Here is a 17,776-nt window from a genome sequence, read left to right as displayed (position 1 = left end):
TCTCTGTATATGAAATTCATTTCAAGAAACAGCTAATAAGACCAATGGAAACCAAATACTAGCTGCTGCTGTCTAATAGCTAGATTGATTAGGAAGAAATCTCTGAATCTTAAGCTGCCAAGGTAGATTAATAAGACAAATTGTACTCCTTGAATGTTGGGCTGCCAAGGGAAATTAATAAGACATGTTCAGTACTCTTCAGAAACAAACAAAAAACAAACCCATAGTCTCCGTATCCCTGGACACACTACCAGTTCTATGACTATGAAATTCACTGGGTGTTTTAAGTCATACAACCTTCACTTCACCTTAACTGACATTTAAGTTGAATTCCAATTGGTTCAGTACCATAGAGAATACAGAATCGGAAGCTAAACTATTGCACAAAACCTGAACCGAACAGAATGTAAAGGACAAATAGGGTGAAAAACTAGGTGACTGGTTAAACGAGGCAGCCCCCAGGACCAGACTCGAAGCCACAGCATCTAAGGGCCCAGGAAAGCAGGCTGTGGTGGTCAGAACCCTGGATTTGGAGTGAGAAAACTCGGGCTCCAAGTCCTGGATGATTCTGACACTTACTCCCGGTGTAACTTTGGCCTCGCCCCTTTCCTCCTCTGGGCCTCAGTTTCCCCACCCGTAAAATGAGGAATCTGACCTACCGACCAATGAGATGCGGTCAGCTCTAAATTAACCCTTACTGTGGCCCAGTGGGAAGGCCTCCTCCGGGACTTTCTCGAGGGGGGGACTCGGGGAAGGGGGTAGGGCGGAGCAGGCCGGGGAGAAGGGGGGTTGGGGAGGCGCCTCCCGGGTAGACGGCCAGGGTCTGGAGCTGGGCCGGGGGGCCCGGGCTGGCCCTCAGCGCTTCCACGGCCACACCCATTGTAGTCGGGGCGCAGGTAGGGACCCAGGCCCGCTCCCCTCGGGCCCCCGGCCACCCTCGGGCCCCCGGCCTAGCAGCCCTCGGCCCCCACTCACTGGCGTAGCTGATCCTCTGGATGTGGCCGCAGCAAGTATTGAAGATGCTGTCAAAGTCCCGGGGCTGGGGGCCCTGCGGGCCCGAAGGCCCCGCCGTCCGGTACACGTCTAGGGGCCCGTACGACATGGCGAGGGCTGCCTGGCCGGGCCGGGGTCGATCTGGACCGATCTCCAGCCGAAAGGGGACCCGCCGACCAGTGACAGGGAGGAGGAGGAGAAGGAGGAGGATAGAGCCGCGGTGGGAGAGGAGGAGACTGCTGCGTGCGCACCCGGGCCTGGCGCTGCGCGCATGCGCTCGATGCGCCCCGCCCTCCCGGCGGCCCACGTGACGCGACGTAAGAACGCGCGTTGGGGGCGGATGCCGGGAGAGGTTTACATTCTTAGCTTGTGGGGTCGTTATGGTTCCCGATTTTACTTTGCATAAAACAGAACTGGGGCCTCGTCAGGGAAGGGTCCATCACATCTATCCGATCCAGCACCATTCTTCCCTGAGAGCCCCGTGTGGGCAGCCCCCGCTCGCCCTCCCCCCATGTAAATATCTGTCTCTTCGTTTCCGTCCCAGAAACGGTGACCTCATTGTCGGGGAGGGGCTCTGCATTCCAGGGGTACCGGGCGGGGTGGAAGCCGCGGGCTGGAGTGGCTGCGGGTGTCACAGTGTGTGGGAAGGAGCCGAGTGACCGAGGACCAGTCACCCCCCTGGCCTGCAGTGGGGCAGGCGGAAATCCTCTTCGGATGCTTGCTGTGTGTGTGACGCGGGGCAGGGCACCAACCCCCACACCCCCTCCTCCCGTTGTTGTTCAGTTGGGGCGACTCTGGGGTTTTCTTGGCAGAGAGGCTGCAGTGGTTTGCCGTTTCCTTCTCCAGCTCGTTTTACAGATGAAGAACCGAGGCAAACAGGCTTGCCCAGGGTCATCCAGCTAGCACAAGTGTCTGAGGCTGGATTTGAACTCAGGAAGATGTTTTCCTGACTTCAGGCCCGGGGCTCTGAGCGCTGTGCCACCTCGCCGCCCTGGTAACATCCCTTATTAAATGATGGCCTCAGAGTGTAGACAGCCGAAGCCGCAGACTTTGGCTTGCAGAAATAGATACGCTGTTCTTGATTATAATACAGTTCTCTTTCAATGAACCTAGCCCAAGGCATCCACGTTATAAAAAAGCAACGCATCTAGGTAGTTAATGTAACCAAGGACACGAATTCTATAGGTGGATTAGGGATCGAATTGCACCTTGGTGCTGCAACATGGGAAATGGGGAAGTCGGTCCCCACCGCTTCAGTGAACAGTCAGCATCGTCCAGTGGAAAGTGCTAGATTTGGATTCACAAGTCACTCTGTGAGCCTCAGTTTTTTTATATGTAAAATGAAGAGGTTGGATTTGGTGACCTTTAAGATTCCTTCAGTTCCAAATCTGTATTCATTATACAGAATTACAAACCGTTGATCCTGTCAGGAAAGTTTGCTTCCCACTTTTTGCCCTGTTCCAGATGTCTCAGACACACTAGTAAATTTGGATTTCAAAACTGGAAAGAAACTTAGAGATCATCTAATCCCAGCAATTTTATTAAAAATTTTAGAGCATTTTTTTTTCTATTTTAAAAGAGTATATTTAGCTTATAGGATAGAAATTACTTGTCCAAGGTCACAAAGTACCAAAGATAGGACTAAAACCCAGGTCACCTAATTCAATTCTGCCATGTTGATGGAACCAAGTATGCATTTTGAAAGAGCCCAATATTAGAACAGGTTAAACATGAATATTGCAGGTCTCCCTGCCTTAAAATACATTCCCTACTATGCAAATGAGTTTACATAGGGTGGTTTGGGGATGTTGATTAAGTTCACACTAGAAGACCAAAGTCACAATGCCCATTATACTCTGATATAATAATAAGAGCTAGCATTTTTATATTTTATTTATTTTAACGTCTATTTTTAAAAATTTTGAGTTCCAAATTCCCTCCTTCCAGCCCTCCCCCACCCATTGAGAAGGCAAGTAATATGACATCAATTGTACACAAGAAATCTTGCAAAATATTTCCATATTGCCATGTTGCAAAAAAAAGTGAAAAAAATATGCATCAACCTACACTCCGTTCATCACTTCTCTCTCTCTAGAAGTGGATACCATCTTTCATCGTGAATCCTTAGGAATGCTCTTGAATCACTATTGATTAGAGTAGCTAAGTCTTTCAGGGTTGATCCCTGTTACAATGTTTATGTTATGTTATGTTATGGTATGTTATGTTATGGTGTATGATGTTTTCCTGGTTCCACTCACTTCACTTTAATAGCTAGCATATAGCACTTTAGCAAAACACTAAAGCAGGGGTGGGGAACCTGTGGCCCCAAGGCCACATGTAGCCTTCTAGGTCCTTGGGTGCGGCCTTTTGACCGAGTCCAAGTTTTACAGCAAAAATTCTTTTATTAAGGGGATTTGTTCTGTGAAGTTTAGATTGAGTCCAAGGGCCCACTTGAGCACCTAGAGGGCCAGATGTGGCCTCGAGGCCACAAGTTCCCCAACCTTGTCCGATTCTTTGCCACCACAAAAAAGAGCTGCTATAAATAAACATGTAGGTCCTTTCCCCTTTTTTAGGATCTCTTTGGAATACAGACCTAATAGTAGTATTGCTGGACCAAAAGGTACGGGCAATTTTATAGTCCTTTGGGCATAGTTTTTAGGGTTTTTTTGGAGACAATCTGTCAGTTTTTTCAATTGCAATTCCATTTTCTATGTTCAGAAGTTCTTGACAATTATCTCCTATTATTTTCTTCGTTATGGTGTTAAGGATTTCTGTCCTGTCATATTCTTCTGGAAGAGCTATGACCCTTAACAAATCCTGTCTTCAAGATCAGCGTTTTTGCTTACATAGTGAACATGTTTTCTTTTAATGTTATTTTTTGCCTCTCTTCTTATGTGTTGTCCTCCACTTCTTGTATCTGCACCCAACCTATTATTCTCTTTCATTTCTTTGGTGAGGCTCACCATTTTTTGTTCAAGTTTTTCTATTCTGTTCATTATTTTTGTTGTGCAGGACAAGAATGCTGCTCTCAATGTTCTCACTTCTCTTTTAAACCACTTAGGAACAGTGTGTTGTGGTTCCATGTTCTCCTCAGACTCTACAAGGTCTTCTGTCTTATCAAGTGTTGGATCATTTTATTTCATTTTGCAGTATTTATTCATAGATGCCTGAACTCTACTAGATCTGGAAGTCATATTTCCTTCTGTCATTAGTTTTTCCTGTTGATTTATCTGTTTATGTTCAAGGTCTTTGAGATCTCTTCTTTCTGAAATCTTTGGTACTTTCAGTCTCTCTCCATCCCCTTATTTTCCTTATCACTCACTTCCTGACTGCCTCCCTTCTGACGGTGGTTTCTTTGGGAGTGGAATCTCAAAGTGTGTCCGCCCCTTCCCACACTAGACAATTCAAGGTTCCCCAGCCTCTGCCCCAACTGACTTTTGCATGGTCAGAACTGGCCCCAGCTGGATGCTGTGCTATTTCCTTCAGGTTTGGTGGAATGCTTCACACACGTACACACACACATATACACAAACACAAACACACACACACACAGTGTCCTGTCCTGGTGACCTGTCTCATTTCCTCCATTCTGCAGTTTTCTGGCTCAATACCTGCAGTTCAGAGCCTGTTTTTCCCAACACCGGTAGTTCAGAGCTTTGCAGCACTGGTGCTTCTGGGTTGCAGTCCCCAGCAGGCTTTTGCTCCTGAAGGGCTGTGGCCAAGCTGGCTCTTGAGGCCTGAACAAACTTCTTATAGCACTGGAAAGAGGGAGCCGGGGACAGATTATATGAGTGAGTTCTGATATAAGCCTGTGTCGTGTCCTTGGGTCTGCTACTGCAGCCTCACTGCTGGAAGCACATAAGGTGGGGGAGGGTGCTGAGTGAGCTCAAGGTCGGTGAGCCTTAGTTCCTGGGTTTCAAGTTTTCCTATTTTTTACCTTCTTTGGGAATATGGGGGTCCTAGACTATGGCAACAGCTGAATTTGATTTATCTGGGGTGCATAATATCTGTTTTGGAGAGATTTAAGAGGTCATGGGAATCTGAGAAAATATCTAGTCCACCATTTTATTGCTCACATGACTCAGAAGTCCCCTGGCTTCCTTTAAGTCCCAACTAAAATTCCACCTTCTACAGGAAGCCCCAACTGACTTTTGCATGGTCACAACTGGCCCCAGCTGGATGCTGTGCTATTTCCTTCAAGTTTGGTGGAATGCTTCACACACGTACACACACACATGCACACACACTGTCCTGTCCTGGTGACCTAATTTCCTCCATTCTGCAGTTTTCTGGCCCAACACCTGCAGTTCAGAGCCTGTTTCCTAACTCCTCTAAAATCTAAAGGGTTCTAGATGGATGATTTCCCTCTTTTAATTATTCCCAATTAATCTTGGATATAACTTGTTTGTACATATTTGTGTTTGTTGTATCCCCCGCTAGACTGTGAGCTCCTTAAGGGCAGGGACTATTTTTTGCCTCTTTCTGAATCCCCAGCGTTTAGCACAAAGTGCTGGGTACCTAGTAGGTGTTTAATAAATGTCTGACTGCTAAATTCAATGGACTTTTCTCAGTTCTTACCCTAACTCTCTCTGCAGTCAACACTCCTATCCCTACTTCTTCCTGAATACTCTCCCTTCTCTTGGTTTCCGTCACATCGCTCTTTCCTAGTTCTTTATCTGATTAGTTCCTCTTGTACTTGTCTCCCTGACTGGAATGCAGACTCTTTGAGAATAGGGACTGCTTTGTTTGTTCTTTTCGGTATCCCCAGCACCCAGTACAGCATCTGACCCTTTAGCAGGCCTTTAATAAATGCTTGTGGGTTGTTCACTGCCCTCCTTCTGCCCCCTAAGTGTGAGTATCCCCCAAAGCTCAGTCCTAGTCCTCTTTTCTTCTCTTTTCATAATCTCCTTTATGGTTTCATCGATTCCAGTAGGTTGAATTATCACCTCTATGCAAATGATTCCCAAAGCTGGACTGCTATCAAGGATGAAACCTGCATCTCCAGTTGTCTGGGGGACATCTAGTCAGTAACTCAGAGACAACATGTCCAAAAGTGAATTCCATTATCTACCCTCCCATGACCCTTATTTCTTATGATTACTACTACGGTGCTCCAGCCACTCAGGCTCAAAAATAAAGTGTTTTCTAACTATTCCTTCTTCCTCACCCTTTTCCCCACCTCTACATTACAAGATGGGCCTAGGTAGACTCTGACAACCCTTCCAACTCAGAGTCTGTGAAGTCCTATTGATTTAAACTCCGTATTTCTTCAATCTTCTCCTCACTCACCTTTGTTCTCCCTACCTCTGACCTTTCCCTTCTAATTGATCCTTCACACAGTTGCTCTAAACCCTCTTATTAAGGTCTAGGTCTGATCATGTGTTTCTTCCTTGCTGAAAAACCTTCAGTAGTTCCCTATTAAAATAAAATACTGAATTCATTATAGGATCATAGAGTTATCACTAGTAGACCGCTAATTCCAGCCTCCTCATACACAAGGCCACACATAATACAGCTCCAAAACTTACTCTTCTACTCTTTTTTATGTATGTATTTGTTAAGGACAGTCCCTTTTCCTTGGGACTATATATTCACATAATGACCAAACAAGAAATGAATAGAAAAAAAACTGTATTTCAGTCAATATGAATTTTTACACTCTTACTTCTGTCAAAGTCTATACAAACCAAAACATTCCTGCATTTTGGAATTTCCATTATTACAAACATACAAAGAAACAATGGTGTTACTAAAAGTCACCTATTCAATTTCATGATAAAACAGCATCATGATTTTAAAAACCAAAATTTCAAATCCAGGGGCCCCCTCCCTCCCTTTTGAAATCTAAGGAAAGTTAGAAAATGTGTGAATTTGCTTCATATTAAATGTCAAGACTTTTAAAAAAAGATTTAGTACAAAACTAAGCTTGTCATTTTATGGTATCACACTTGATGTAACAATTTCTCAATTTTTAAGGTTTAAAAAACAGTATCTGTCACATTTTTTCAACCTTTTCTTTAAACTCAGAGCAAATATACCTGAAAAGTATTGTCTGACCTTCTTTATTTAAAGGTTCTGACTCAAAAATATACAAAACTAACTGGTACTGCTGGTCTCCCTTGTTTGGAAGGGAACTTAGCATTTCAAATGACAGCATCGCATGGACAACACACATAGTTTATTTATACTCCTTCTACATAAGGCAAAGAGATCCACTTCCAGATCTGGTTTTTTCCAATTTCGTTAATCTATCTGTGAGATTTCTGAGATGTCAACAGACCTGGAAACAGCTATAATATGAAGCCACCAGTGTACTGTATTCTTAACTGTAATACTCTGCTTCTAAGAAATGCAAGGAGGCTGAACTCACATCTATAATTGTGGTAGCTAGGACTCATTCATCTCTTGTGAGTGCGGCGCGCACACACACACACACACACACACACACACACACACACACATCCACACACACCCCCACACCCCCCCTCCATTGTTCTTACTTCAAATTCTGGCCTGGCATCTGATTAATTCTGTTGATGGTTGATGGATTGATGAGGCCAAGGTGATGGGTAACCTACAGTTACTTACCATGTTTCATGGCCCATACTGCAAACCTTAATCCCAGGCAGCTTTCTTTCAAAGGTAACAAAGGTGGGCCCTATTAACAGTATGCAAATGAAACTACAAATCCATCCCCACTATGGAACAAAATAACCCAAAGTGCATTACCTACTGAAGATAAGTCATTGAGTTATCTTGGACAACATACCGAGGATGGACTACATCTAAGAAACACATCTTTCCATTTTATTTCCATCAAAACTTGAGGATGGTATGTGTCTCTCTCTCTCTCTCACACACACACACACACACACACACACACACACTTACTCTCTCTCTCTCTCTCTCTCTCTCTCCCTCTCTCAGTGCTTCCTTATGACTCAAATAGCCCATCCTGAGATGCTTGTCTCATTTGAAGACATGCACTATTTGCAGCTTTTCCAATTCAGAATGTTCCTTGGCAATGATGTGATCTGACAACTGGTGTTGGGAAAGAAAGGGATTTAAAAAGCAAATAAGTGGCAGTGTGAAAGAGTTCAAAATTAATTACATAAAATGATTAGGAAAGTGAGGATGTCCAGTACAACCTGGACAAAACTTTCTGCCATTATCTAAAGAGACAGACTTTTGAAATCCCTGTTCCCTCCCAAAACTTCTCCTTAGATGCCCTTTTCTCAAGGGGTCCTAAAAAAAAAAAAAAGCACCTAATGCCACACTTCTGAATCTGACTGTTTCATTCACCTTAACCATCAACATTATATAACAACTAGGCATTAAACCAGATGAAACTGGCATCCTTTTCTGTAGCCTAAATGGAGATTGGGGTGGTTTTTCCAATAGTTATCACAGCTTTGTCACAAAGAGAACTAGGTGGTCTGAGTATTTCCCTTTCTCAAGAAAAAGGATTTCGGTTTTTGTTTTTTTAAATAAATAAACTTCTGTCTATATATAGTACAAAGTTCACAGAATACTGGGAAAAAAAAAGTATCCCCCGAAGCAGCAATTTTAACGGAGAGTGGAAACCTCCATTGTGTTTAAGTCCTGTTAGGGTGGCAGCTTCTGAGTTGGAAAGGTGGCAGTGATAATATTTACCCAAAGCCAAACTGTTTGCTCATGGGAATTGCAGGATGCAGGGGTGGGGAAAATAATTCCTTCTGCACAAACCAATGAGCAGTTACCACTATAAAAACAAAACAAAACAAAACCAAAAAGCAGTAGAAAAAAAATAGAGATATCCACTTAACCATGACACCCACCAGCATGCGATCCTAATGCAACACACCAGGTATTTCCACCCTGCCCATAGCCAGAGTATAAAGAGGGATGACTGTCACAAAAAGGAGATTCCCAGGGAAGCTTGCAGATCCCAGCATAGCCGTGCCTCCAGGCTAGCCCAAGACTCCATGTTGCTGCTGCTCAAAAAGTTCCCAGGCCATTTTTCACGGAGAAGTCATTGCTCCCGACTTCTCAGACTTTTTGCCCTTTGACAAAGCTGCTGCTTGCTTCAAAAGCTCTCGGTTTTTGGCCTGGAAATACAGTGCAAAGATGAGGTTTTAACAGATGGAGACACGTAACCTACATAGGACAGGAACTGCTGCAAAGGCAGAGGCACATGTGGGAAGAGTAAGAAGCAGGGGGGAAGGACAGAGAAAGCAAAGGAGTCAAAAAGCCACTAATGAGCACGTGTGGCCCCTGAAGGGAACGGAATCACCCTTAAACAAGCCTCATGATCATAAGGAACACCATCACCTTGCTGCACATGGAGTTATACATCCACAAACCAGAGACTGCTGTGTGGTAAATACTTTATAATCCTGATTATCTGAAATTATATTTAGCTTATATGTGGTCAAAGAAGGTACAAAATTATAAAATATATTTTTTGAATGAATTAAATCTGAAAAGGTCTAAGAGTAAGAGATACTTACAGATTTATAGATGATTTATCAAAACTATGAGAAAACAGTTTTCTAAGCCCTTGGTCCTTTAAAATATTGCCAGCTCTGTGTCTCTATTTTACCACATTAAAAGAAAATGCATCACCTGTAACTGCTCTGTTACTTCTTTGTGGGTCTTCTCCATCTGATTCATCTTGGCTCTCATCTGAGACTCCTGGTACTGCAGATCAGCTTTCAATTCAGTAATCTGAAGGGAGACAGAGCAGTCAAAGGGAATGCCTTTGCACTAAGGACTTGAATGACCTCTCAAAACAATCATCTTTAAATCCAGGGATTCCTCCACCTCAAAGTCCATATCTAAATCATCTAAAAACCAATGAACTGATTTTCCCTTTTTTTTTTTTAAATTTTAATTTATTTTGAATTATCAACAATTGATTTTCCTTTTCTTAAACATCTCTAGGAGATTACATCAGCTCCCTAAGTAATATGTTACTAACATAACACAATGTTATGTTAGTAACATATATAGAAATTAGAACATAGATAGAAATAGAATAGAAATAGAAAATTTCTATTTCATGTAGTTTGTATACAAAATCTAATTCTTTAGTTTTTTTAAGACCAACTTCAACCTTTCCTCATGGAAGTAATTTTCCTACACTGCATTTCAGAACTATTCTATAGAACCTCTTCAGTTGCTCCAAATCTCTCCCAATGAATGGTACTGAAACAAGACAGAAACATAATTACCATAATTAGAGGAAGAGTACTTTGCGGCTAGTTGCATTTAAAAACCCTCTTACTTAAAATAAAATCTTCTATCGCTCCTTTAGCTCTTAAATCGTTGATCCTAAGACTCCTACATATTTTTCTTTGGGGCTCGGACATTCAGTTGTATTCTTTTGCTCTTTAAATGCATTAACTTATATTTCTCCCTGCTGATATTCAATTTTTTGCCTGTTTCTCTGATTTATGAATCATTTTAAACTTCATTCCTAGCTTCTATTCTAAATGAGATGCTAGAAGCAGTGCTGGGCCTATGAAAGGCTGATGTTATTGACAAGATAGTAACCAACAGCCTCAGCAAGTTCAATTTCTAGCTAATAAAGAGAACATAGTTGAACCACCCACTTTCTCTTCCTAGCAAAAAATATATACTTTGGTTTAAAATAGTAGTGAATATATAGGCATAAAGAAGAATTTTATGAAGTGAGGACCACTCTCTACTATAATCTTCCAAATTAAGAAGCTGATTCCAAGACTTATATGAAGTGATGCAAAGTGAAATGAGCAAAACCAGAAGAACACTATACACAGTAACAGCAACACTGTGTGATGATCAATGACTTCGCTCTTCTCAGCAATACAATCACCCAAGACAATTATAAAGGACTCATGATGGAAAATGCCATCCACCTCCACATAAAAAAAAAAAACAGATGGACTCTGAATGCAGATAGAACCATACAATTTTCACTTTATTTTTTCGAGGTTTTTTTCCTTTTGTTCTGTTTATTCTTTCACAACTAAGACTAATCGGGATTACACACATATAACTGATATCAAATTGCTTATGGTTTTAGGAAGAGGGGAGGGAGAGGAGAAAAATTTGGAACTCAACATTTGGTAGAAATGAATGCTAACAATTACCTATACATGTAATTGGAAAAAATACTATTTTAAAAAAAAGAAGCCGATTCCAAATATCACACAAGAGCAAACTATGAAAGAAATGATAGAACAAAAGAGAGTGCAAAAAAAACTGGACACTTTTCACAAGATACCTATCTAGAAAGCAACCTTCCTATCCTCAAAGATGTGCTATATCATATGTATGTATCATACATAGGCACACGCAGACACACACACGCAGAAATGTCTGACCCAAACATTATACCTTCTTCTCTTTTTCCAGGATCATCTGGTCCTTCTGATGAAGCATCTTCTTCAGCGTGGCCACTTCCTCCTTGAGTTGGGCCATGATGACAAAGTGATCAGTGCCTGGAGAGTCCAGGGCCAAATCTGGTGAAAAGCTGCTTTTAAAAAAGAGGGAGAGCAAGAGATTAGAGGAATCTCCTGACTCCTCTGTTTGTGGTCCCTGGAGCCAGGCTCCACTTAGGGTCATTGAACAACTGAACATGGTACATCTGAACCATTCCAACAGCATACCTGCAATACTGCAGTCTTTTCCTTCACATTTAGTACTCACATAATGCCTCAGCAGCACTGCGGAGGTTTTGTGTCTGTGTTATTTTAAAGCTCTGGTTGACTTGACATATTAAAATGTGATTGTTTTGTTCTGAATGGAATGTCAGACTAGTTTCCTGAACAAATGACAATGTGGAGGACTCTGCATTAACTTCTCAGATGTAATCTCTCTGCACTTTAGAAAAGAAAGAGCTATAATTTGGTAGAACTGTTGGAACAGCTGCATTCTAACCCAGAGGCAATCCCATCTTAGAGTAATACATGAAAGGAGACTTGGTTAGGAGAAAAACTAGGTTTCCCCCAACGGTTAAGTAATTTAGCATTAAAGAGCTTTAACCATCTGGCTACTGTTTTATTCTGACTGTCAGACACAAAGGAAAAAGAGGGGAGAAGTGATATAACCCTAGGACCACATGCTGGTGTTTCCTCCTGGATTCCAGAGTAGGACGAGTCCAGAAGGTTCCATTTTGCCATAATGATAGCAGACTGTCCTTGCCACCTACTACCTGAGTGCACTGAACCTCTCCGGGCCTTAGTATAAGATGAAGGGGGGTCCGACCAAATGACCCCAATATCCTTTCCAGCTCTACATCTATGAATCTAGCATTCTATCTCCCCCACCTCTTCTCATCTATACAATTCCCAAATGAAACTCTAATTTCACCTAATTAGCCTTAAATTGGGATTAGTGAATTTAGTGAAGTAAACTCAGTGACATTAAAGCACATGCTCAAATGCAGGTGGTTTCCACCCATGCAAAAAAAAAAACAAACCATCAACAACAAAAACAAAACTAAAAACAAAAAACTGGAGACAGAGGTAGTTAAGATGTAAGAAGGGGTGAGCAGAAGCAGAACAGCCACTCCTTGTTACAATCACATGGTGAGACAAAGGGAAAAAACCAACGGGGCCAGAGAGTGGCCTGTGATGCTTGTGGGGAAGCAGCGGCTGGCATGCAGGGGCTAATTTGCAATGCCTCCTACAGATGAGGCAGAGCTAAGAGTGTGGCGCGACATGGGAGGATCCTGGCCCAGACACTGGGCCTTGGACCCTAAGGAGTAGCCTTTCTTTTTAGGAGAGATGGCTCTCCTCTCTAAGGAGAGCTTACAGAAAGGATCTACAGCTGAAGAAGGTAAAACAAGTAAAAGTGATGAAATAGTTCAAAATTATGTTGGTGACCTGGATTAGGAGAACTGTGGGACCCAGGGCTATCTCAGACACTGAGCAAGAGGACACTGTTTCTGCAAAGAATACCTTCAGGTTAGAGTATTTCTCCCCTGACCACCCCATCTTATCATGGCCCAATCAGTGGCAATTCTGGCAGCTCTAAACCCCAACCATCCTCCAGAATGAACACAGGCAGACTCAGCACAGAAGCTTTCCAGGAAGGGCCCAAAATATCAAAATGCACATATGTGGCATATACAGAAGAGAATTAATTGGAAGCCTCTTACTATAGTTTAGTCAAGCTCCATAATCCCATAGAGAGGCCGAGGACCAGGGATCTGAAAGTCAATCCTGATTCCAAAATTAACCATTTAACCCTGAACAAGAAACTCAACCTCTCTACAATGATGATAATAGCTAACATTTGTAAGAGCACTTTTAAGGTTTTGCAAAGTGCATTAACATTTATTTAATCCATAAAGCTGCTGGCTCTCTGTGTAAACAGATCATAAGACATTCATGGCTTTTCATTCTATTCAAGTATTAACAGCCTCATTTTAGATGAGGAAATAAGGCACAAAAGAGTGATCCAATGATCTGCCCTCAAATCAACAAGCACTTATTAAGCACCTACTCTATACCAAATACTGTGCCAGGTATGGAACTGAATCCAAGGTTTTCTGGTTCCATTAACCCAGACGAATGGAGAGACAGAAGGAGGAAAGGAGAATAATCAAATGAAAAGAAAGCTAGGACAAAAAATGTTTGTTTGAAAGAGTCAGTCCCAAGGCTGGCTACCAAATACTGACAGAATGTTACCTGTTGAGACCATTGTGACTTAAGAGAGTTAGACAAATGGGATTAAAAGCAACTGCTGGATTTGTTTCCTAGAGAAAAGAGTAGGAAGGAAACGAGGGTTTTTCCCTCCAAATTTGATATTTTTTGACACAATTTCAACAAGGCAAATCTGCAAAGAGGAGTGAAAGGAAGCAGTAAAGAAGGAAATTTTATAGGAAGTTGGAAAAGAAATTAAAGGCTAAGAAATCCTAAGAATGTGAAATTTCTGGTTAATGTAATTAATGAAATAATGGGGTTTACACAAGATCAAGCTATCAGATAAGGGAAATGTAAAGTTTCATGAGATTAGTGAAAAGGAAGGGACAAGAAAGAAAGTGGGAAGTTTCAGAAACTTGCATAAGATGAATACCAAAAATCAAAGGGGTGAAATATAAGGAAAGGATGAGCAAATTTTTTAAAAGTCAGAACAGCAAAGGAGGGAAGGTGTTATTAATGCACTGAAAATTAAGGAATTGTGGGGTAGTTGTAATAATTGATTGTTTAGAAATATAGGGACTAGAAGAGTTAGTTATGTACAGCAGAGGAGCTCAATAAATACACTGATTTGACTGTCACTGTTACAGAATGGTCAGAGAGACTATATTTTTAAAAAAGAAAACAGGAAGCAGAAAGAAGTAGTCCAAAGGGACTGAAGAGGGCTGGATAAGGAAAACTTATTTTTACTCATATTTAAGCTTAAAAATTTCCTGCTAAGAAGAAAAATTACAGTAAAGTGGAAAAGAAATGCATAAAGATTTGTAACACAGAAATCTTAGAATAGAATTGGTGTATTTTTTAAAACAATGTATATTTATAGGCATTTCCAAAATTCATAAAAAAAAAACAAACAAACAAACAAACTATGAGAAGGAAACATGTGAATAGCTCTTTAGAAGAAAGCTTCTTTGTAAAATCTGGAAAAATTGCTACTGATCCCTTAGTTGAGAGGGTATCTATTATAACACAGGACATTCTGAAATTTTGTGTTTCTTGTATTAAGTCTTACTGCTCACTAGGCAGGACAGTGTCCCACCAGAGAAAAGCAGACACCCTAGGTAACTGGTTTATAACTCGAACAGCAGTCAAAATGGAAAGGGATTAGTTTAGCTCTAACTGTGGAGCAGAATCTAAAGTAAGGCCAAAATAAAGTAATCCAAGAAACCCAAAATGACAGAGAATCAATCACTTTGCAGTAAACTTTACAGTACGCTGGATATTTTTTTTCAGGTAGTTTAACCTTATCCCAGTGAAGGATCTCACATAAGTGGCAGATAAGCTTTTTGGAAGGCCCTGGCCTTGGCCTCACTGCCTGGTTTTAGCAGCCTTCACTTTAAATCCTGCTGCCGCCGATGCTCACGCCTTCCAATGTTTCCTTGCAGGCCCGACCAGGCAAGCTGGAGGTGACGAGAAACAACTGCACTAGCCCCAGGATATTTGGGGCTTCTCCAGAACACTGAATCTGACTAGAAAGAAGAAATTCCTTACAGCTCATTCCCCCACTTAATTTGCACATTTAAATTAGACTTTTTCAACAAGTAGATTCAAGAAGTCCAGAACCAATGGGACCAGCTATCAGAAGAGCAGCTGTGAGGGATCTGAAATGAGCTGAAATGATGGCTTAATGGGTGATAAGTGAATTTAAAAGACCTTCTATCCCACTAAAATCAATAAAAGACAGCCCTGGAGAGCCTGCACGATGATCTGCTCCCGATTTCAGTCTACTCTGGAGGGAGATCCTTCAGGGGGACACTTTCCAGAACGGAGATAATTCCAAGGATTTAGGGGAAGAGCATGTCAGGTGATCTCACTTCAGGATGCCAGTGCCTGGAGGAACAGGATAATGGTTGGCACCAAGACTCTGTTGGGAAGCAGCCCACTGCACCAACACGGACGGGGCACTCTGGATATTAGGACAAAGCAGCTCGTAAGAGGAAGGAACGCTGAGAAGGAGAGAGGAAAGCGAGGAATAAAAATATGCATTTATACAAGTTTAAAATCAAATATATATCTACATATCTATTTCTATCTCATACTTTCCTTATACAGCTTCTGAACTGGTCACAGAAAGGTCTCACCTTTTCTTTCTGAACAGAAGAAGATGACATGAACTGAACCAGCCTTCACATTTACAATCTATTTTCCCTCTAACTTGCCTGCTCTGCCTATCAGACTAACAAGACTCATATACTACGGGGTGCTCCCAGTAGAGTCCACAATGAGAAGGCGGCCCACAGTTGTTCCCAACCTAGAACTACTCCTGCTACTGTGAAAGGCTATGCCTGATGGCCTACAGGATTTAAGGGCTAGAGGATCATTAAAACTGCTATAAATTCATTGAGGAGAACAGAACCATAGACAAATACCAACAAATGAAGGCAGTGATACAAGCACTTGTGTCTAGCAGCAAAACATTCTGAAACGTGCCCCTTTTGTAGAAACTGCACATGCATCTCATCACACACACACACACACACACACAGCTAGCTCACCTGTCTCCATTAGCTGTGATAGCATCAAACTTAGGTTTCTTCTTTGGAATTTCATTCTGAATTGAAGATGTAGACAGTGTTTTTTGGCTTTTAAACAACAAAAAGGGGAACACATTAGAAACAGATAAACAAAATGCTGAAGTTTCATTTCCAAACGTGACTACCACAAAAGGCCCAGGTTATAGTTATATAATGTGTGAACTCATTTTCATATTATTTAAGTGAATCATGCAAACAAATTGCTTTTCGGGGAGGCTAGGTGGTACAGTGGATAGAGCACCAGCCCTGGATTCAGGAGGACCTGAGTTCAAATCCAGCCTCAGACACATAACACTTACTAGCTGTGTGACCCTGGGCAAGTCACTTAACCCTCACTGCCCAACCAAAAAAACAGAAAAACAAAAAAACAACAAATTGCTTTTCAATTGCAGATCTTAGTTCCTAAGTGGCTGAATAGCTAAAATAGCAGCTTGCATTGACATGGTTCTTTACAGTTTAAAATAACAATAACCCACATTCCTACATTAGTTCTAACAAAGCACTTTCTCTAAAATGACCTGGGAAGTAGGTAGCCTAGGTATTGTTATCCCCATTTTGCACATGAGGGAAAAAACCGAGAAGGGTCAGGAGACTTGGCCAAAGTCATCCCTACCAATAAAACAGCAGAACCAGAACGCATTTTGTACACCAACCACATCATGGTGCCCTGCACAAACAACCTCAACATTAAATTTCTGGGCTGCATTAGTGGTCATGAAACTCAGGTCAATAAAGACTTGATCTTAATTAATTTGCTAGGCAAAGAGACCCATCACAGCATCAAAAACTGCTGCTCTATGGAAGTGAATGTTGAGAACTAAAAATAAATTAATTAATTTAAAAAAAAAAACCTGCTGCTCTAGAGACCTATGGGGGTTACCCTTATTCTGTTTCTGAAATCACCAAAAGCTGAAATATAGCTCAAACCTATCTCTGGTCTTCACTTAGTTTAATCATATACATATATTAACACAACCAAAGTTGCCATAGTCTAAAGAAGCCAACTTTGGACCATCTCTAGATATGGCAGCACAAGTGAAGCCCAACCCTATTTCGAGCTCTACATTCTATCTCTGAGAATTCAAAGCTAGCTAGAAGACAGACTCACCTAATGCTAAAGTATGGCATAAAGCAGGTTAAATATCCCCCAACCTCAATTGTTGCTCTGAGGTCCCCCATGCCCTTACTACAGTTAATTTCAACAAGTTTTAACTTCACTTTATTAGACTGCTTTAGATGCCAGGAAAAATGATGTGGAATAGTGGAAAGAACACTGGAGCTAGCATAAAGGATCTCGGTGAGTTCCAATCCCAGCTTTGCCACTGACTGTGTGACTCTGGCTAAGCCATTATATACTTCTCCTGGTCTCTTTTCTCGTTAATGAAATGTTCTTATTTATTATCTGAGGACCTAGCCTAATGGAACTCCTTAATCAGCATTTCCCATAATGTATTTTTAAAAATTTTTTATTAATTTATTTTGATTTATTAATGATTACTTTCATAAACTTTTGAGTTTAAAATTTTTCTCCACCTCCCTCCCCAAGAGGGTGCACAATCTGATATAGGCTATACATATACA

General features: G+C 41.6%; 2 protein-coding genes across 5 annotated transcripts in view; both read right to left on the bottom strand.

The window, feature by feature from the left end:
• STX12 (syntaxin 12) overlaps positions 1-1,216 on the bottom strand; it is a 29,673-nt gene extending 28,457 nt beyond the window's left edge. The window contains exon 1 of the mRNA XM_027864888.1: positions 976-1,216. Within this exon, the coding sequence (XP_027720689.1) occupies positions 976-1,102 (127 nt within the window). The 5' untranslated portion in view covers positions 1,103-1,216. The remainder of the gene's footprint in view (positions 1-975) is intronic.
• A 5,391-nt stretch (positions 1,217-6,607) lies between these two features.
• Positions 6,608-17,776, bottom strand: part of FAM76A (family with sequence similarity 76 member A) — a 21,496-nt gene continuing 10,327 nt past the window's right edge. For 2 of the 4 annotated variants that reach the window (XM_027864898.1, XM_027864897.1), the window contains exons 6-10: positions 16,157-16,243; positions 15,476-15,607; positions 11,353-11,488; positions 9,598-9,699; positions 6,608-9,080 (exon numbers count right to left, since the gene is read on the bottom strand). In XM_027864898.1, the coding sequence (XP_027720699.1) occupies positions 8,994-9,080; positions 9,598-9,699; positions 11,353-11,488; positions 15,476-15,607; positions 16,157-16,243 (544 nt within the window). In that variant the 3' untranslated portion in view covers positions 6,608-8,993. The remainder of the gene's footprint in view (positions 9,081-9,597; positions 9,700-11,352; positions 11,489-15,475; positions 15,608-16,156; positions 16,244-17,776) is intronic. The other 2 variants (XM_027864901.1, XM_027864900.1) reach the window with 1 other exon arrangement.

This window comes from Vombatus ursinus, unplaced genomic scaffold (genome assembly GCF_900497805.2).
Source record: "Vombatus ursinus unplaced genomic scaffold, bare-nosed wombat genome assembly UNPS02014777.1, whole genome shotgun sequence".
Taxonomy (NCBI): Eukaryota; Metazoa; Chordata; class Mammalia; order Diprotodontia; family Vombatidae; genus Vombatus; species Vombatus ursinus.
Note: the sequence above shows the minus strand (reverse complement) of the source record. Positions and strands in the feature narration are given on the sequence as shown.